The sequence below is a fragment of the Cucurbita moschata genome, unplaced genomic scaffold, assembly GCF_002738365.1.
Source record: "Cucurbita moschata cultivar Rifu unplaced genomic scaffold, Cmos_1.0 Cmo_Scf00070, whole genome shotgun sequence".
NCBI classification, from domain to species: Eukaryota; Viridiplantae; Streptophyta; class Magnoliopsida; order Cucurbitales; family Cucurbitaceae; genus Cucurbita; species Cucurbita moschata.
In genome coordinates this window covers 104517-126580 of record NW_019268586.1, presented here as the reverse complement: position 1 = coordinate 126580, position 22064 = coordinate 104517, and the positions used below count along the sequence as shown (strand labels likewise).

At 35.2% G+C, this 22064-nt stretch overlaps 2 protein-coding genes across 2 annotated transcripts; both read right to left on the bottom strand.

The window, feature by feature from the left end:
* Positions 1–416: 416 nt before the first annotated feature.
* On the bottom strand, positions 417–2176 carry LOC111438059 (phospholipase A1-Ibeta2, chloroplastic-like). The gene has a single exon (XM_023076016.1). It carries the CDS (start codon positions 2096–2098, stop codon positions 608–610), a length of 1491 nt encoding a protein of 496 aa, XP_022931784.1. The 5' UTR covers positions 2099–2176; the 3' UTR covers positions 417–607.
* Positions 2177–10792: 8616 nt separating this feature from the next.
* Positions 10793–17110, bottom strand: LOC111438051 (exocyst complex component EXO70H1-like). The gene is made up of 2 exons (XM_023076006.1): positions 16387–17110; positions 10793–10906 (listed from the first exon to the last, which is right to left on the bottom strand). The coding sequence occupies exons 1-2, from the start codon at positions 17068–17070 to the stop codon at positions 10793–10795; spliced, it is 798 nt and encodes a 265-aa protein (XP_022931774.1). The 5' UTR covers positions 17071–17110.
* Between the last annotated feature and the right edge of the window lie 4954 nt (positions 17111–22064).

The following is a 22064-nucleotide window of genomic DNA, read 5'->3' as shown; positions in this document are numbered from 1 at the left end:
AAAAAAAAAAAAAAAAAAAAAAAAAAAAAAAAAAAAGAAAAAAAAAAAACTCAAACCTGGAAGATTAAAATGTCAAATTTAAGAATACGATAACCTAAATACAACCGCTTTTGGTTGCTAATCATTATTTTGGTATCAATGTATAAAACAATCCATGTTGCTTATAATGCACTTGTTATCTTGTCTCGAATGATGCATTTATAGTGGGTCTACGTGCATACTTAATGTCTATCCAATCATAGAACGACTACAATCTTTTTTTTCTAAAAAATAATAATAATGTACTAAAACTTTACCTTATAGTCCTTTAAATTTCATATCTACATAAATATACACGTATACATGATCTAATATTTGTTCTAATATTTGTTTAGTATAAAGTTTTATAATTTGTTACCACTTGTATAACAATAGGATATCCACAATGCACATTAAATTCAAAACAAACATGATATTGACACCACAATATTGCCAGCTTCTTGAAAGTTACATAAAGCATAGACAATTCATTTAACATCATGTACATAAGATTGTAATGAGGCAAAAGATTTTAAATCTCCACCTTCACAAAAATAAATAAATAAATAAAAAGTATAATCCGATCAAATCACGAGGGACTCGGTAAACACCCGAGCATCTGCAACTCCGGATTGAGGCTCAAATCCTTCACCTTCCTCATATACAATTTCTTCATGTTTCCCCTTTGATCATGCACCAATCGAACTAAGCTTCGTTTCGCGTTCGCTCGAAATGGACATTTTGACGACAAGAACCCGTCCACCAGATGTAAATACGCTTCCAAATCATGGCAGCATGCTACGTCGGCGTTTGGCTTCAAGTAGGGTGACATCTTCGTCTCCACTCGAAGCTCTGTCCCGACGTGGGAGTATGTTACCGGCGGGACTTGCGTTATTAGATCTTGAGAGTTCACAATTCTCAATACCTTTACGTTTCGTGATGTTATTCGATTTGCAAATGCTGTGTTCCCAACTCGTGGTCCGCCGAATGAGAACACCGCCACCGGTGGAACTGTCGGTGAACAAACACTAATCTCGTCTGCCACTAGGAGTGCCAACGCTGCACCTAGGCTGTGTCCGGTAACAGAGATGCTTAGTGTTTCTCCTTTGTAAATTTCCATCAGTCGCCGGATCTCCTCCACCACCGACTCCGATAAGCTCTTCACATGTGCTCCTGCGGTTTTATATAGGCTGAGAAACCCACACTCGACTTTCGGGTCACTGGAATTGGTGTCGGTTGGGATGTTGGTGAGTTGAGCTCTAACATTTTCGGCCCATTCGAGACACGTGGCGGTGCCACGGAGGGCGATGACGATATCCCGCCGCCCCATACGAGCAATTTCACGGCGGTCATCGCAAACTGCCACGTATCCCATCCAGCTTGACCGTTGAGTCATCCAGCCAAGATCAGGAGCGACCTCATCGACCCAGCCAGGTAAGCCGACGGATGACGTGGCGTAGAGACTCTTAGTGACTTTGTAGGATTTATCTGGAAGTGCCACGTGTCGAGGGAGTGGGGCCTCATTGAGTGACATGGCGGGGTTTGAGTGGAATGAATGGTATGCTGATTGTACAAACTCGCCGTACCGGACGACTTCACGGCGGAGATTTTCGTCAAGCGGGTCGAGTAAACCGGACCAGTCGTTGCAACCGTGGTACTCGCGCCATCGCCGGCCGAGGGCGTTTCTTGGTGAATACTCAACCGTTTTCGAGAGCAGCCGCTGCAGCCGGTTCAGGTTTCTCGGCGACATGTCCTCTGCGGCTCTCATCTCCGGCCAGATTCTTGCCAGGTTCAGCCCTTCTAAAAGCCCCTTTCCTTTGATGGGCATCACCGATCCCTTGTTCGGGTCTTTGAAAACCGGTTCCGGTTCGACCTTGGCAGGCGTATCGGTTTTTTTCAGCAACTTGTCCAGGTTCGCTAGGTGTCGGCGAGTCCCATCAACCGCCGCCGTCGCCGGTCTGAAATAAGAAATCTTCGCCGCCGACGGGTTCAACGGCGACATTTGGTACTTGAAACTCGACCGGCGGACCTGAAACCGGGAGAGATTTTGGGCCGGGATTGTAGAATTTATTATTTGCATGGTCTTTAGAGAGAGAGAGAGAGAGCGGCGGCGTTGTGAAGTAGAGACACCGCGTTGGACGACGGAAATGAAGGTGAAGGAAAACGGAGGAGGAGCTTTTATAGCGGAAGGTTTGGGAAATAGCCTTGATTTATGAAGAAATTACGAAGTGTGCCATTGAAAACAAAAATAATAATAATATTTATTATATTATATAAAATAAAATAAAAAGCTGACTGTTTCATTCAGATTACGAAGAAAGTAGAAGAGGATTCCTCAAAGGCAACTGTTAAACCGTGTCTGAGGGTAAAACCGTCTTTTCCTCTTTTTATTAATTAATTTTTTTTTAAAATTATTATTACTTCACATATTGGTGGGATCAATAAAAATCCAACAACCTCAAGGCTATTAATTTTCTTCCCTAAAAAGTAATAATACAAAGGAGAGAGAGAAAAAAAAAAAAAATTTTTGATGAAAGTTTATTTAGATTTTATTTTTATTTGAATGGGACGATCTTGAAGATATGATGACTAGACTTAAGAATTGAAAGTCACTACTTATACCAACAAAGTCCTCCCTTCCTTTTTGGTGGTTCAATTATAATGTTTTTCTTAGAACAATTTTATGTTGGGTGACATATTCCTAATTTTTCTAGGATGCATGTGAGTGAGAACCAAACAAGCTAAAAAAAAATCATGTTTGTTTGTAGGGATAGTTATCACTCTTGAAGAAAAAATCGTATTCGTATGGAGCACACAATCGACGCATCTGAAATCCGAATTTTGGACATCTTTTCATTTGGATTTGGTCACGCCCATTTAAACCTTTTTTTCTTCACCATGTTGCTCCTTCTTCTTCGCTTTTCTTCCTGGCTCGAATGAAAACGACTCATTTGCTCCTTTTTTTTTTTTCACTGTTTGAAAGAAACTGACTCACTGCTCCATTCCCATCGTTGTAATCCTAATCATAATCTTCATTGAATTCTTTATACTATTTTTAAGCTTGATTTAAGGTTTAGATTTGTACGATTATTAGAAGTAAGATCGATTTTTAAAATTGTGTTCGATAGCTTTTTTGTTATGAGAGATTTGAATCTCTAATTTCTTTTGTCAATCGTATGCACTTACCGAACATACAAATTTCGATAAGGAAAAAAAAAACGAAGTGGAAGATAAATGTTTGGTTAGATTAAATTGACAAATGTGAACACAACAATGAATATTCAAAATTTTGGAAGCCTACAATTCAAGAATGAGGAGGTTGGTAGGGTGGCATATGTCAGCTTGGGTGACATAGGCAGGTCCAAATATATGGCTTACAAATAAGAAGTCGATACACAGTATGGTAAACATAAAAAGAGTTGATTTTTTAATATCTTTTGAGTGATTCAAATGTACATTCAATCCATAGTACAAACAATTTAAAGTCAATTGATAATCTAGGAGAGAGGTCCAACTCTATTTGCTTGTCAATCACGTGTGAAGAGTCAATTTATTTCTCACCAAGCAAAACAATATCACCCTCTCCATGGAAACCCATTTCTTGAACTTACCGGAATAGCTCGAATAGCTCAACCCTAAGATATTGTCATCTTTGAGCCTTGAGAGAGGTTTCCACACGTTTATAAAAAAAAGTTTTGTTCTTTTCCTCAATTGATGTGGGGTCTCACAATCCACTCCCTTCGAGGTCAGCGTCCTCGTTGGTACTCGTTACCTTCTCCAATCAATGTAGAACATTCCAATCCACCCCTTTTGAGACCCAATGTTCTTGCTGGCACACCACCTCATGTCCACTCCCCTTTGGAGCTCAGTCTCCTCGTTAGCACATCGCTCAATGTTTAGCTCTAATACCAATTGTAACAGCTCATGTGAATCGATAGCAGATATCCTCTTTGGACTTTCTCTTTCGGGCTTTGTCTCGAGGTTTTTAAAACACGTCTGTTAGGGAAAGGTTTTCACACCCTTATAAAGAATGTTTCGTTCTCCTCCCAAACCGATGTGGGGTCTCACAATCCACTTCTCTTCGGGGTTCAACGTCTTCTTTGACACTCGTTCCCTTCCCCAATCGATGTAGGATCTCCCAATCCACCCCCTTCGGGATCTAACATTCTTGCTGGCACACCACCTTGTGTCCACCTCCCTTCGTGGCTCAGCCTCCTCACTCGCAAATCGCCCGGTGTCTGGCTCTAATACCATTTGTAACACCCAAAGCCTACCGTTAGCAGATATTGTCATCTTCGGGCTTTCCCTTTCAGGCTTCCTCTCAAGGTTTTTAAAACGCATATGCTACAGAGAGGTTTCCACACCCTTAAAAAAAAATTTCATTCTCCTCTCCAACCAATGTGGGGTCTCACGTTAAGCTTAGTTTTGAATGGTTCATATTATAAAATCGAAAGAAAGACGTTTAATGCACTAGATAGACGTTTGATTCACTAGATTAAATTTATATAGTTCGGGATCATAGAACTTTAATTTCAAACCCTAATTCATACTTCTATTTTGGAATATACAATTTGGAAATGTAGCTTGGACGGTAGAATGGGCATGTTGTTGTGGTTGAAACTGACAAAGTTCAATAAAAAGTTTCTCTTTTTATGCAAATAAATTACGTGCACGGTATAATTTTGGATTGTATCACATCAATGTTGAGGATAAATACAAAAATAAGTCAAATAACAATGAGATTATTGTCCATTGAAACAAATACAACACTTTTCATAAGTGGGAAAAAATCCCACTTCCAAATCTCAATTGTGAAAGACATGTTTTATATATGCTAACAAAATAGTGGTGGGAAAAAAGAGCTTTCTTGTGTGTGGATGCTTAGCTTTTCCTTTTGGCCACAAAAAATATCCCCAAAACCCAATAACTCAAACCCTAATTCATGATAGAGAATTGAAAAAGAAAAACCCTAAAATCTTGTTGTTTGATCTTCCTTACAAAAACCAATCGAGTGGAATTGCACTGAGTCTAGTGTGAAATGATTTTGTTTGCATATTACAAAGTAAATGGAGATGAACCCAACCAAAAATAAATTAAACAAGGAATGGGTTTCATCATTTTCTAATACGCCAACATGTTTTAGTGCAAACTTCTCTTTTTTATATGCAACACAAGAAGTGGGAGTTGAACATGGGATTGGCTTCACCATTACTATTTATTCATCCACCCAAATTAATTTCTTAAAGAAAAACCCATAATCAATAGTATCGAGAATAAATATTTTTCAATTAGTTATCCCCGATATCTGCCTTTGATACCATTTGTAATAGCCCAAGCCCACTGTTAGTAGATATTGGCTTTGGCCCATTATGTATCGTTGTCAGTCTCATGATTTTAAAACGTGTCTGTTAGGGAGAGGTTTCCACACCCTTATAAAGAATGCTTCGCCCACCGCTAGTAGATATTGTCTGCCTTGGCCAGTTACATATCGCCGTCCGTCTCACGGTTTAAAACTCGTATATTACGGAGAGGTTTCCACACCCTTATAAGGAATACTTTAGTCTTCTCTTCAACCAATGTGGGATCTCAAAACCCACCCCCTTTAGGGGACTCAACGTCTTTGCTGGCACACCACCCGATGTTTGGCTCTGATACCATTTGTAATAGCCTAAACCCACCACTAACAGATATTGTATCATCATCAGTCTCACAGTTTTAAAACGCGTATATTATAGAGAGGCTTCCTCACCCTTATAAGGAATGTTTCGTTCTCCTCTCCGACCAATGTGGGATCTCACATAAAATATCGTTAATCATGTATTAAGGAGATTAAATTTACTTATTGTACTCAAAAGATTTAGAGTTCATACTTGGGGTTGAAATTTTTGTTATGAAAAGAACATGTTTGGTATAATTGGATTGTATGAGAGTGAAGAGAGTTCACATGTGTGGCTTACTCATGTTAATACTAAACTATAAACAATCAAGTAATGAATCTCATGCTAATACTTTAACTTATTTCTTCACCTCTTAAAGTCTTCTCCAACACTCATATTTAGCCTTCCAATTTCTTACGTACCAAGTTTGACTTAGGCCCAAAAACAAAAAGGGAAAAAAAAAGTTGACCATTTCTAAAATAAAGAGGCTATTACCAAATCCAATCCTTTGAGAAATAAGTAAGCATTAAGCAGATATTTTATTATAAAGCAAATATTTAGATATTTGTCTTTTTACCAGAGGATCTTTCTATTTATTACTCTTTACTATTTAGGTGGTGTGGATTACTATTTAAGTAGTGTGGATTAAACAAACATTCTTAATAAGGTACGAAAACTTTTAATAAAAAATTATTTAATATATGAATTAAAAATTTAATAAAATTTCTTATAATTATATCAGTTAGGCATGCTAATGGCCTATCAAATGTAAAATTCAAATCATAATAAGATTTGTTAGACAAATTTTAAAATTAAAATATTAAAAAAAACAAAATTAGAAAATTTAAAATGTTATTATTAGAAAAATAATTAAAAATAATGAAATTATTGAATACTTAAAATTATAAGAATCAACATATAAAATAAAAACGTAAATGAACAAATAATAATAAAAGAAATAATTAAGGAGGTGGCGAGTCGCGTAGGCAAAGCGCGTGTAACACGGTATTGAGACACGTAAGAGTTGAAGAAAAAAGGAAAACTGCGAACGGCGTAAATTAGCTGTAGGCTCTAAAACTGCGCCTTACAAGAATATTATAATTTTGCTTTCGTAAGAATAAATACTTTAATATCATATGCGTGACATTTTATATTAATATACTTTTCTCTCCCCTTCTTAAATACATTTATGTTTTTTTTAAGGTTCATGTCCAAACAACCATCGGTTTCAAAGTCTCTGTCTACTTATTTATTATAATTTAAGAAATAGAGACGAAAGATGGAACCATCGTTGCTTAGTGTAATTGTAATGCCCAAAGTCCAAGATTTAAAATTTGGATTCGGCACTCATTACCTTAACATATTTATTGTTCCAAAGAATATTAAGGGGATTGTTCAATATAGGATTACTCCAAGAAAAACACGCTTAACTTTTGATTCTTTTAAGATTTTCTTAGCCAATCTAGATATAAGTAATAATATAAATTAGTGAAAATGCACTAATTATTTATTATAAAGGTCGATGGTTCGATCTCCACCTTTACAATTGTTGTAGTCGAATTGCCCATTTCTCGTTCTCGCTCGGGAGCCAAAACGAAAACGCCTGCTAACTATTGTATTGGACTTTCGACTAGGTATTCTACCATTGTTGAATTGGAACCAACCACCCCACTCTAATAATAGTAGAAAGAAAAACGCTCAAACAGTTGAGCCACTGCTGACCAGCAACTTCCATACACAGAGATAGATTCATTCTTTGTACCTATACAATTTCACAAGCCTTCGTGGGTTGGTTAGAAGTCTTCTTTAGTAAGACAGAATTTGACGAAAAAAAGAGAGTTCGATCAAAACCAATATATATATATATCAAATTTACTCATTAATTTACTCCTTTGTAGTTGGTTGAATAATAATAATAGATTAAATTAAAAAAAAAAACCTAAAATATAAATAAATAAAAAAAAAGGAGAAAAAAACATAAAATAATATAATAAATAATTATTTTCCCGACACAAAAAAAAAAAAAAAAAGTTTGATATTTTGAGATCAATATTTAAATGAGGATGTTTCGAGACAAGATTTCAAAGCATTCAAAGAACGTCAACAAAGGGAAGTTGCAAAGAAATGGGTTTTATTTTATTTTTTATTTAATATATAATTTAGTTGACTATTTGAAAAGTCAAAATAAAATTATAGATTAATTTTTTTCAATGACAATTTTATTACCAAATTTTTATTGACTTCAAAAACAACCTCGGTTTGTTTGAATTCAATTTTTATGTTGGATGCCTTCAAATATTTCTTTCTTTCTTTCCTAACTTTTAATTTTAATCTATAATACTTAATTATTATTTATTTTTCCCATCTTTTTAAAATAAATTTTATTATTTAGAAGGTAATTTTCACATTCAATTGCAAATATTAATGGAATGTCTGAAAATGAATAAATAAATAAATATTTTACGGACTGATATTTTAGTTTTATTAAAAACAAAAATTTGAATGAATGCTCAGAGCAATTTCAAACCTACCCATCTAAAAAAAATTTAGGATTGAGTTGGTTTGTTGGTTCATTATTTAATAAAAATTGCATTCACAACTTGAAGAATTAAGATGGGTTTTAAAATAATTCAACCCAATCCAACCCAACCTACGAACCCCTCTAATTATAAATGCGTGCCAAATCTTTAATATAGGCATGAGTTAACACATATATATGAAAATTACATTTGTATTTTTTCATTATTAATACATTCAATTTCGACGATAGCTCGAAAGTCAATTCAATGCAAAAGATCAATTTTCAAACTAAAATAGAAATTTAATTTGAAGACCAAAACTAGATTTTAATTTGGGTGTATGTCTTGATCTCTAAGGAATGATAAGAATAATAAAAATTCAAACTTTTTATTTTTTTTCTACAAAAAACCCTAAAGACTAAAGAATTTAGAAGTGGGTGAAAGGTAGATGAGGAAATAAAGTTCAAACAAAGACAAAGTCATATACTTTGATATTTTTTATGCACAAAACCTTAACCCTTTTCATGAACATAATGCTATGAAAGATGGAGGCAAAAAGCTTAATAAATAATACCAAATAAGCCTCTAAATTCTTCAAAATGAAAAGGGGATAAATAAACAATGAGAATGTTTTGACTTTTGGCAATGATGTTTACCTTTAGAAGACTAGTTTTCATTTCAAAATCAAGTCGAGTTTGGCTGTCGGTAACTCATGATACCTAATGAGGCTTCATAATTCAAAATGAGTTAGTTTGTTGTCTATTATCGGGTTATTTGTAACACTATTTAGCTCTTGAGGCTGAATGACTAATCTAAAATCAATAAAAATCATAGCTTTTGATCCATTTTCGAGTTGGAGTTGTCACCCAAATGATCACAACATTGGAAAGATTACTAACCCAGATTTACGTAAAATGGGTTAACTCGAATCATGAAACAAAAGTTAGGTTCAATACTCATTAACTAGCGTGCATCTCCGATTAGGATGGTGATTCAACATGGTTTTCGGCTCAACGGATGGTGACTCCGAAGTATGAGGAACCCCAAAAATTGATAAAAACTATAACTTTGGATCCATCTTTTGAGTTGGAATTGTCACCTAAATCATCACAACATTGGAAAGATTACTAACACAGATTTACGAAAAATGGGTTAACTCGAATCATGAAACAAAAGTTAGGTTCAATACCCATTAACTAGCATGCATCTCCGATCAGGATGGGGACTCGACATGGTTTTTGGCTCAACGGATGGTGACTCGAATCACCAAACTGAACCAACTCGTTCACATTTGCGTTCAAAGTTTGACATTTTTGTCACTAGAATTTATTTCGTATGTATTGTGGCCATGGATCATAGTATCTTTGATTAATTTATTTTACTTTTACAAATTTGACTTTGAAAAGACAGTCTTTTGCCAAATTGAATGGGTAAAATTTGACAGATTCTTTTACCGCACCGTTTATTTTAGTTTTTTTTTTTCCAATAATTTTATATGATATACCCATATTTATTTTATGAATATTAACTGATGCACGAAACCACATCTCCTCAATGCCCCCAAACAACCTAAAATCCTATGTCTTTTGAAATTAACATAGCATAGAGAGCAAACCGGGGAAGATGAAAGGTTCGTTTCTTTTGTTTTTTGACGAACACGACCCAGGTGAAACGGAGGCATTTCGACCCAACGCCATGATGAATGAAACACCACACAAAGATAATGACCAACAACTCTAGACACACAACGGTAAAGCACGATGCTTCCTTTGTGGTGTCCAATATAATTTTATCGTTGGCAGAAAAGGAGGTTGTTTAGTGGATCCCAACTGCATGTTGTGGGTGGTACTCAAGATTTGGGAAACGATATGATCAAGATATGTTCATGAAATGATAAGATTATGAGATGTATAAGAAGGATAAGGTTACGACAAGTTTAGGAAACGATATGACTAAGATATTATTGAGATATAATATTTAGAGTATATATTATTTATGAAATATATCTTAGATATTATATTTTAATATTATTTATTTATGATTTGATTGATAGTATATTTTATTTTATTCTCCATATTTAATTAGTTTATATTTTCATCATTGGTAGGCATTAGTTGATAGCTTGTATCCTATGTAAGCTTATGAATATTAATGAGAATACAATACCTTCGGTTCCAATTCTATTTCTATTTCTCATTCTTAACATGGTATCAGAGCACCGATCTTTGTATTCTTAAATATCAAAAGTTCCTCTATGGCGGAATCAGTCAAATCCCTGGCTCTGGTCAGCGAGGATATTCACTTGTTCCAATCAAATTAAATGGAACAAATTATCAAATCTTGGCATAAATCAATTATGCATGCTCTTATTGCCAAAAAGAAAATTGGCTTCATTGATGGCACAATTGAAGAACTGTCTCAAGATGCAAATTCAATCAAATTTGAACTTTGAAATTAGTGCAACTGTACAATAATAACTTGGTTAATTCATTCAGTTGAAGCAGATATCGCTGAGGGTATTATTCATGCCAAGATAGCTCATCAAGTGTGAGTTGATCTTCACGATCAATTCTCACAAAAGAATGCTCCAGCAATTTTTCAGATACAAGAGTCGATAGCAATGATGTCACAGGGAACCATGACACTGTCAGCATATTTCACCAAGCTCAAAGCACTCTGGGGTGAATTGGAAGCGTACCACACACCATTTACCTGTAATCAACGTCAAATACGTGTTAATCAATGCGAAGAAGACAAGTTGTGCAACTACTCATGGGGCTCAATGAGTCTTATAAAACGGTAAGATCTAACATATTGATGATGACTCCATTACCTAATGTGAGGCAAGCCTATTCATTACCTATACACGAAGAGATGCAGAGTCAGGTAACTTCTGAACCTACTAAGAATTTCTCAATTGCATCAGTAGTGCAGAAGAAAACAACATATTCAAAATTCGCCAAGGATAAATCATGTGAACACTGCAATAAAAGTGACCATACAATTGATGAGTGTTGAATCCTTAAGTTTCACTGTAAATTTTGTGATAGAAGGGGACATACAGAAGATCAATGTCAACAGAAAAATAATTCTAGAAGGGTAGTACAAATCCATCAACGCAACAATCGAGGATATCGATCATCTGCAAATATGGCCGATGTTTCTCAGTTGAATACAGAACAAGAAGAACAGTCACCTAATTCCATCCCAAAATTTTCTTCTGAGCAATTACAACAGATTCTACAAGCCTTATCTGCACTCAATCATCGTCCTTTTGGTAATTATGATAATAACATTAATGTTGCAGGTTTGTTTCTAGTATCTGTATTATCTATTAAATCTGCAAGTTATAATCCATGGATTCTCGATAGTGGAGCTACGAATCATATAGTATCCAAAGCTTCTGTTATGACTGAACCAAAGGCTACCACCATATATACAATAAATTTGCCTAATATGGAGGGACAACACATGTGTCACATACTGGCAATGTTTCCTTTAATCCTAACCTTAAATTAAACAATATTTTATGTGTGCCTTCATTCAATTTAAACGTAATGTCCATCAACAAACTTACCAATAGCTTGAAATGTTGTCACCTTCTATCCCGATTCTTGTGTTAAGCAGAACTTGTTTACGGGGAAGATGATTGGCTCGGGTAAACAATTCGGAGATGTCTGTCATATTTCTTCATCTCCAATCAAATCTTCAGCAAATCAAGTATCTCATTCATCTGATTTGTGGCATTTACGCTTAGGTCATCCTTTTTCTCGTTTTAAATTTCTAGCTGATCATTTGCATCTTAATAATGCTACTCTTTCTCATCATTGTAGTATTTGTCCATTAGCAAAACAAACTAGGTTGTCTTTCCTAAGAAGTTCAATAACAACTCATTCTGCCTTTGATTGTTACATTGTGATGTTTGGAGACCACATAAAATTCCAATCCATTCTGGTTTGCATTTTTTTTCTCACTGTTATTGATGATTTTACTCGATGTACTTGGGTTTTTCTTATGAAACACAAATCAGAAGTATATCATTTGTTAGTAACCTTTGTTAAATTCGTTCAAACTCAATTTTATACTGCTATCAAGATAGTTAGATCAGACAATGAGATTGAGTTCCTATCTTTGCAACTATTTTTTACTTCTTGTGGCATTGAATTTCAGCGCACTCGTGTCTATACTCCACAACAAAATGGAGTCGTAGAACGTAAGCATCGTCATATCCTAAATGTAGCTAGGTCTCTTCTTTTTCAATCACAGGTTCCACTTAATTTTTGGGGAGAATACATTTTAACGGTGGTTTATCTTATAAATAGAACACCATCAACATTGTTATCTAACAAGACACCCTCTGAAGCACTCTACAAATGACCACCTACATTTCACCATCTTAAAGTTTTTTGTTGTAAGTGTAATGCAATTGTAGTACCTAAGCAAAAATTTGAACATTGGGCAATTCCTTGTGTTTTCACAGGATCTCCTCGTGGTCACAAAGGTTACAAGTTGTATGACATGCAATCTAAAAAATTCTTTCTCAGTCGTGATGTTAAATTTTGTGAAGATGATTTTCCTTTTTCATCAGCTTCACAAACTTTGACATTAGCTCCTTCAACTCCCATTTTACCATTTCATGATCCATCCTACTCAAACATCCATTCTAATCCATCTATTCCTTCGTCGTCTCCTCCGCCTTCTATTCCTTCTCCAAATTCATCAGTTTCAGATTCACCGGATTTACCCACTAAATCTAATCTTATCCCACCTGATACATCAGTTCCACTTCGACGTTCTACTCGTACCAAACAACCTCTAGCTTGTTATAATGATTATGAGATGTCTTCTGGAGCCAATCATTTAACCTCTAGCTCAAATCCTAACACTGGCACCAGGTATCCTCTTCATCATTAGCTTTCATTCTCTCATTTTTCTCCTACTCTACGTGCTTTTCTAGCTCTTATTACAGCCCAGACATAACCTAAAACCTATGATGAGACAGTTGGCAACCCATTATGGCAGTAGACTATGAATGATGAAATTCCAGCTTTGGAACGTGATCATACTTGGTCTCTCGTTCCTCTACCACCTGGCCATAAAGCTATTAGTTGTCATTGTGTACAAGATTAAACACAACTTTGATGGTTCTGTTGAACGTTATAAAGCTCAACTGGTAGCAAAAAGATACACTCAAGTTGAAGGTGTTGATTACAAAGTGACATTTTCTCCTACAACGAAACTTACTACACTTCGTTGCTTACTCACTATTGCCGCTGCTCGAAAATGATTCACTCATCAGTTGGATGTTCACAATGTCTTTCTCCATGGTAATCTAGATGAGGAAGTCTATGTCTTTACCACCAGGTATTTGCCGACAGGGGAAGAATACAATATGTCGGCTCCATAAATCTCTTTATGGTTTAAAATAGGCTTCTCGCAATTGGTTTTCCATATTCTCTACTACTATACAAAATGTAGGCTACACTCAGTTCAAATCAGATTACTCTTTATTTACTAAGAGTAAAGATACTTATTTCACTGTAGCTCTTATCTATGTTGATAATATTCTGTTGACATGCAATGATCTCAAAGAAATTCAACATCTCAAGACTAGTTTACTCGAGAAATTTCTTATCAAAGATTTAGGGAATTTGAAATATTTCCTAGGTATTGAATTTTCTAGGTCTAGAAAAGGAATCTTTATTCTCAAAGGAAGTATGCTCTCAACATTCTTCAAGACATAGGTCTTACAGGAGCACGTCCGGAAAAATTTCCTATGGAGCAAAATCTGAAACTTTCTTTAACAGAAGTAGAAAAGTTGAATGATCCAAATAAATACAGATGATTAGTTGGCAGATTAATATATTTAACTGTTACTAAGCCTGACATAGTGTATTCAGTTCGTATGCTTAGTCAATTTATGCATGAACCAAGAAAACCACATTGGGAGGCAGCTCTTCGAGTTATAAGATACATCAAAGGTACTCCTGGTCGAGGACTTCTACTACCATATGAAAATAACTTAAGATTACAAGCATATTGCGATTCAGACTGGGGTGATCTTCCAAACGGTCTATTTCTGGGTTCTGCATTTTCCTTGGAAATTCAATTATTTCTTGGAAGTCTAAAAAACAAACTAATGTGTCCAGATCATTAGCAGAAGCAGAGTATCGAGCTATGACAAATACTTATTTAGAGTTAACTTAGTTAAGATACATTCTCCAAGACTTGAAAGTTCCACTGTCCGAACCAACATTATTGTACTGTGATAATCAAGCAGCATTACACATAGTAGCCAATCCAGTTTTTCATGAACTTACGAAACACATTGAAATAGATTGTCATATAGTTCGAGAAAAATTACAAGCTGGAATCATCAAACCGTGTTATGTTTCGACTAAAATGCAATTGACAAATACTTTCACTAAAGCTTTGGGAAGACATCAATTTGATTTTTTGAAAGATAGGTTGTGTGATTAACATACACTCTCCAACTTAGGGGAGTAATGAGATATAATATTTAGAGTATATATTATTTATGAAATATATCTTAGATATTATATCTTAATATTCTTTATTTATGATTTGATTTATAGTATATTTTATTTTATTCTCAATATTTAATTAGTTTATATTTTTCTCATTTGTAGACATTAGTTGCTAGCTTGTATCCTATTTAAGCTTATGAATATCAATGAGAATACAACACCTTGGATTCCAATTCTATTTCTATTTCTCATTCTTAACAGATATGCATATGGAACGATATGACTATGAAGTGTTTACGAAATAATATTATTATAACATGATATGTGAATGACGATTATATATATGTTGTGATATGATATATGTTATGGTACGATATATGTGATATTGTGATACAATATGTTATGGTGTGATATGTGGAAGGCATACAGGGGTTATGTCATATGACTATTGTGATAAATGATATGGTAAGATATGTACATGAAGAGAGTTGTCATGTCTGAAAGCATGAAAACGTTATGATATGACATATGTATGTAATATGAATGATATGATATGATTGACATGAAAAACGTCGAACTAGCATGAAATATAATCCCAGTATACACATTAAAGATATTATAAAGAATATAAGAAATGATATGAAAAAATAATATGATATGAAGGAAGACGCTAGCGGAATTGTATTAAATGATAATGAAAATAGAAAAAATGTTGGGACCTCATGCATTATTGTGTGCTCATGCATTGGGAGATACCCCTTATCCTTCACGATTGTACGGACGCGTACGCTATGAGGCAATAGAACGATCATTATATTTATTGTGAATGTTTGCTGAATCCACCACACCTAAATGGTGTGAAAATTATCTTATTTATAATCAAATAAATCAAATAAATTACAAGGATATGGAAATAGTAATAAATGGAAATAACAATAAATGGAAAGATACCTATAGTAATAAGGCAAATGTTAGATATTTGCCTTATAATAAAATATCAAATATAATATATATGGTAAACTATAATTTATTACTAAATATCCTTAACACCCTACCGCAAGCTAAGCGTCGGATTTAAACGAACGTGAAGCTTGAATCTGAAAAATTCAAAGAGGTTGAGAAACACTTTTCGTGAAGATGTTAACAACCTGGTTCAGAGGAGGCGTAGAGAAACACTTTCTTGGCCATCGAAAACTGCAGAGAGATCGCCGCTCAGCGGCGATGCTGCCTTGGCTTCGGTGAGAATATGTCTAACCCATGAAGAGGGATTGTCGCTTAGCGACGATGCTGACTTGGCTCTGGTGAGAATATGTCTAACCCCAAGAAGTAGAAGGGGAAACCTAGAGCAAGGGACAAAGACAATGTTGAAGCCGGAATAGTCGCCACATTGGGGCGAAGGAGCCAATTTTGGCGAGAAGGGCGGCGGCAACTTGGTTAGCGAAGATGCCAGTGCGACGCCCAGATTCCAAAGGTAAATCTCTACAGAAGGTCGATGGGCTTATTGAGATTCTGTATATTTTCGAAGAGGAATGCTGACGAAGATCCTAAGATTAGGGTTTTTGTGAAGGATGAAGGATGAAGGGAAAATTGGGAAGAAAATGAAAGAGGCTATGTTTGGAAAAGGTGAGGTTGTATGTACAGAATATGACGAAGGATGATTTGGAGGTCAAAAAGGTGGAGCCGAAGAATAATCAATCGTAGAACATCCCAATCCATCTTCTGAACTTTCGAAAAACTCAATTTCTCAATCCCTAGATTGTAGAGACTCTCGCCTATTACCGATTTCCTCACAGTTTTATAAATCTTGACACATTCTTTTCCATAGCCGGTGGATATCATACAGTCCGCAATTGCTTTCAAATCCGCCATGGCCGACATAGAAACTCGCTCAACCTCAGAAATAGATTCTTTAGCAATTCCGAACTCATCTTCTGTCTTCAGTTCAAAATCAGAAACACTCGATCTGGCCGATATCGTCATCGACGATTCTCTAGAAACCGATTCCGGATACAAATACTCACGATTAACCGACAAAATCTGGGAAAACTCCTTCTGCAGCCTCTCCATGGCAGTACTCATCAAATCATGAGCACGCACGAGCTTATCCGAAGATGAATCCTGAGAAGCATGGCACTGCATAGCAGCATGCAAATTCTTAACCACTTCTATAAACTGCCAAGCTTCATCACGGTCGTCCCCTTGAAACAGAGAAACAGCAGTGGTCGAATCAGGTCCCCACCTCGCCAGAAACGTTTTTGCAACCTCAAGATTCTCCTCCACGATTGAATCCGATGAAGGTGGGCTAGACGTGTGAGGCGACGGCGTTCTCGGTGCAGAAGAAAAAGGTGGAGGTCTGAATAACACAATCCTCATTCCCTTTCGCGTCATGATGGGTAAGTATGAATTCAAACAATACAAAATCGACAATAATAATAATAATTCAGAAATGAAATGAAATCAATTGAATCAATCGACTCTGCATGTGACAGCCATGACGACTGCCCCTACGGCATCAAAGAAAACAGTGGTGGTGGAGAAGAACAGTAGAAGATTTCAAAAGCCATTGAAAAGAAAGGATCTAGGTTGCTAAACCAAAATGGCTCTGATACCATGTGAATGTTTGCTGAATCCACCACACCTAAATGGTGTGAAAATTATCTTATTTATAATCAAATAAATCAAATAAATTACAAGGATATGGAAATAGTAATAAATGGAAATAACAATAAATGGAAGGATACCTATAGTAATAAGGCAAATGTTAGATATTTGCCTTATAATAAAATATCAAATATAATATATATGGTAAACTATAATTTATTACTAAATATCCTTAACATTTATCGTAATGTTGCCGTGACGGTCGCTACTCCTAACAGGTGTCCGACATCAACAGCTACTAGAGAATGTTTGCCCGACAAGAAAGGAGGCAGGAGGTGTACGAACCAACTGGTGGGTCCATACTTGAACGTGTGGACCGTGTGTAGAGAAATTAAGTACACATCCAATTGCCCGTTAGGATAGCTACCGTAGGAAATTTTACCAAGTCTTCGAATCAAGTTCTGTGCTTCAGGAACTCTAAAAAATCGAGTCGTGACACTAGATATTTTAGAGATAAAGATTTAGATATTTTAGGAATAAATCTAGAAGAACACATGCATAAAAAAATAAGATAAAAGATCACAAATATGTAAAAATAAGGTTGTAGATCACAAATGTATGGTCCATATTGTCGAGCGTGACACTTAAGTTTGAGGGTACATGGATGAACAGAGGCCACATTTAAATGAGAGCAATCCCAAGGATATGGTGACTAAGAAAGACTTAAAAGAATTGAAAGTCAGTATCTATACAAGGTACACTTTCCTTTTCGATGGTTCAATTATAGGAACTCTATGGTTAAGCGTGCTTTACTTGGAACAATTCTATGTTGGATGAACTCCTAGGAATTGTCCGATCTCTTATAACTCTTAGTATGATTTATAGTTACAACTCTGACTGATCTTCCACATTTTAAATGATTCTTTGAGATTTTAGTCGGTGAGTTTTTCGTGTCGTATATTAAACCCTTATATTTTAAATGAATTTTGTATTTTAAAACTGTACGCATACACAGGCATACTTTACTAGTTTTGGTTTAACGTAATTAATGTTGTTGTGTGTTTATCCTTTATTATTTTAAAAGCAAAATTTTTTACCAAATTCTTACCTTCTCGTGTCTACGTGACGATCTACTTTTCAAAGTATGGAAAGATGGGTTGTTAGAGCTATGCTTGCAAGTGTTTGCTCTCGAGACAGGGTGCATGATTTTGAGGGATGTTGTCCTCTTGAGAATTATTGGTACAACACTCCTCCTATGACTGGTATGTTTCAAATTACTCCTCTAAGCTACAAATACTCATAAATCTGTTATGAATGATTGATTTCTCCTTTAGTGCTTGCTCCTATAAAGTATCAAAATAAATTCCAAAACTAAATATTATCAATCATTCATGAAACAATAAATGGAAAACAGCAACTTCATCAATTTTCTACATTTAATTGTGTTGTTATACAAAGTTTCTAGAACAAAAGCAAGGGGGATGGAACAATGAAGTAAGCCCCTAAAAAAAAGAAAAAAGGATAACAAGATCTCGCTTACCATAATCAAACGACCCCTTCATCGACAACGATCAAAAGATTTAAGGAGCAACGAGTCATGTTATATTCCAAAGTATTATTTTGATTTTCGAGACAGGCTGAGGAATTGAGAAACTGAGTTTTTCTTTGCTTCAAAAAAGTCACAGCGTTGTGCACATAGTCTCATTCACAGTCATACTTATCCACGACATGTTGTTTGTGCCGTATATTAGATGTGTTTGTCCTGGACGTGTTATCTGAAGCTGGCTACTCGTTCTAGTAAAGTGTTGTTTGTCACGAATTTTCGTTACAATTGCAAAAAAATCAATGACTCACAGGTATGCTCGTGCACCCAAATCATCATCGAACAAGAAACAACGACCCTTTGCTCGTGTGGTTGAAAATGTTTAATTTTCTATGTAGTCGATGGAACCTTTGTATTGGGCTTATCTTTTTTGCTACTACGTGTTTCTATAACTCTTCACCAAATTGAGGCTAAGACACCAAGGCCCACATTTGAGGCCCATTTCTATTTAATTCAACTCATGTATATGTGGATGTTTTTTTTTTCCACACATAATCTAGGTTTGTTGAGAGTATGTTTTTTCTTTACAAATTTTTGTGTTTAGAACTTGCATGCTAAAGTTATTCAAGTGGTGTTGATCAAACCTCTTATAGAATGGTTCAAATCACGAGTTTAGGAACGAGTTTTCTTTACTCTTAATCTTGATCATCAAGGTAATTCATTCCATACTTTTCCTTGGATTGATTCCATATCACTTAAAGTCATAAAACTATATACATATCATAGACATTTTATATAGAAATACTTCATTCAATATTTATCATAAAACTATAGTCATAGACTTACATATTTTCTACGAGGCCTTTAAATAAATAACAAAAAAAATTAAAATAACATAATGTAAAAGTGCTCTGTACTAACCTTGCTGCGAAATTAAACGCAAATCTAACCTATATAATAACCTATAATCTATGAAATTCAAATTGCAAACTATCCTATGCATGTGTCATGGTTTCTTGGGCTGTGGTGCCATGGTCAGCCAGAGCCTTGCCTTTACCTTGAAAAATAAGAGTGGTAGATGACTTAAGTATTGTAAAAAAAATATTCATCAAGTGACCCCCTATTGGGGTTAGATGCAAGCACATACAATCATAAGTGAGACCTATCATATCAGTCTATATTCATTAGATAACGATCCTAAGCGGGTAATTGGATGTATATTTACTATTCTAAAAACGGTCCATACGTGTGAGTATGGACCCACCAGTTGGTTCGCACACCTCCTGGATCCCTGTAATGGCCTAAATCCACCGTTAGCAGATATTGTTCTCTTTGGGCTTTCCCTTTCGTCTTCCTACAATCCCTTTCTTGTCGGGCGAACATTCTCTTGGAGCTATTGATGCAGGACACCCGTTAGGAGTATCGACCGTCACAACATTATGATAAGCATAATGATCGTTTTCCTATCTCGTAGTGTATGCATCCGTACCATCGTAAAAGAAGAAGGGGTATCCCTCGATGGATGAACACACAAGGATACATGAGGTCTCAATATTTTTCCTTTCGTTAGAATGTATAACAACCTCTTGTATTTTCCTTTATATCATATCATTTTATCATAGCTTTTCATGTGTATATCGAGGTCGTGCATTATGCCAATTCATCATATTAGATATCAATCATATCATATATCATTCATGTTGAACATATGTCATATCAAAGACTTATCATGTCTTCTAACATATCATATCATATTATGCACATATCATACCATATCATAAAATTCACATATCATATCACGGGCAGGTCATCAAACATATCTTATCTTAACATATCATTTCATCACATATAACATAACATTTGCATATCATATCGTACATCTATCATTTCGTAACTGTTCAAATGTATGAGAATATGAAACGTATGAAATCGCAGACAGATGTTTGATGGTGTGAATATAACACATGCGAAAGCAATTTGGATCTTAGGCACTTTTAGAACATCAATTATTGTAAATAACTAGCATGTTCATAAGTATTAAAACTTAATGAGTTTAAATACTAACCTTTTGTAGTTCAAACTCCTTTTGCCTCACGAACCGGTTTCGAACCACCACTAGTGTCTTCTCCACTATCCTCCGGCCTTAGAACGGGATTGTGGAATCCGGTGAATGACTAAACTTGGGAGGGATTTTGTATATGTGAAAGAGAGTGTTTGTGAGAGGTTTTTCTCAAAGTTTTTCATCAAGATGAAGAAATTTTTTTCCAAGTATCATGATCACTCTATTTAAAGAGTCAAGTTTGCATGTTCATGCAAACTTGAGATCACCAAATTTTGACACTTAAAATTCCACTCAAATGTTTGGGATTATGTGGCAAGCATGCATGTTTGAGTTAACCAAATTTTGACACTCAAAATTCCACTCAAACTTGTGGGGTTTATTTGGCAAAGATGCAAGTTTGATTAAACCAAATTTTGGCACCTCAAAATTCCACCAACATGGATTTTTCCATTAGATGAAAGTCAACATTTTGACTTTCTTCATTTTAATTCAACAATTAATTTGAATAATGAATTTCAAATTAAAGTAACATTAAATGATTAATTAAACTATTTAATTAATATTTAATATTAATTCAAATGCCAATCTCAATCAATTCCGACACATAATTGATTAAGATTTTTAAATCTTATTTAAATATCTCAGATTCTCTCTTTTCGTTTAATTCGTAAATAAAACAAAATTGCGGTTAAATATATCGTATATATGTAACGCATATTCCCTAATTTGAATTCGAACACTTCGAACTCACTCGTCACACTGTTCTATGGTTTAGTCCGATATGAGCTAGCAGAGGGACCTAATGGACCTATAGATCATGGGCTCCAACGATCAAGATTAACCGATTAAACTCATTAACCTGGTTAACCAACATTCGTTAACTACTAAGACACTTCACTATAGCCTAGTAGTTGCACTCCCCTCACTATAGATATATTTCTGTCCATCTGATATAACCATGATTAGTAAGTCGATCCTTCACAGGTTGTTCGTAACTAGAGCTGGATCAATTTACCATTTTACCCCTGAAGTTACTTCTTGTTCCTTATGTCTCACTGATCCTCTAATGAACAATTGGTTTGTGGTCCAACCAGTAAACCGAATCCCTCTCAGGCCAATGAGAGGGTGGGGCCCCTTGTTCAAGACCTAGAGTCAGTGCTTAAGGGAACTACCTTT

Coding starts and splice junctions, on each gene's coding strand:
- LOC111438059 (XM_023076016.1), bottom strand. CDS start 2,098: ATGCAAATAATAAATTCTACAATCCCGGCCCAAAATCTCTCCCGGTTT.
- LOC111438051 (XM_023076006.1), bottom strand. CDS start 17,070: ATGACGCGAAAGGGAATGAGGATTGTGTTATTCAGACCTCCACCTTTT. Junction 10,907..16,386: donor TTCAGAAGATGGATTGGGAT/GTTCTACGATTG, acceptor CGTTGATTACAG/GTAAATGGTGTGTGGTACGC.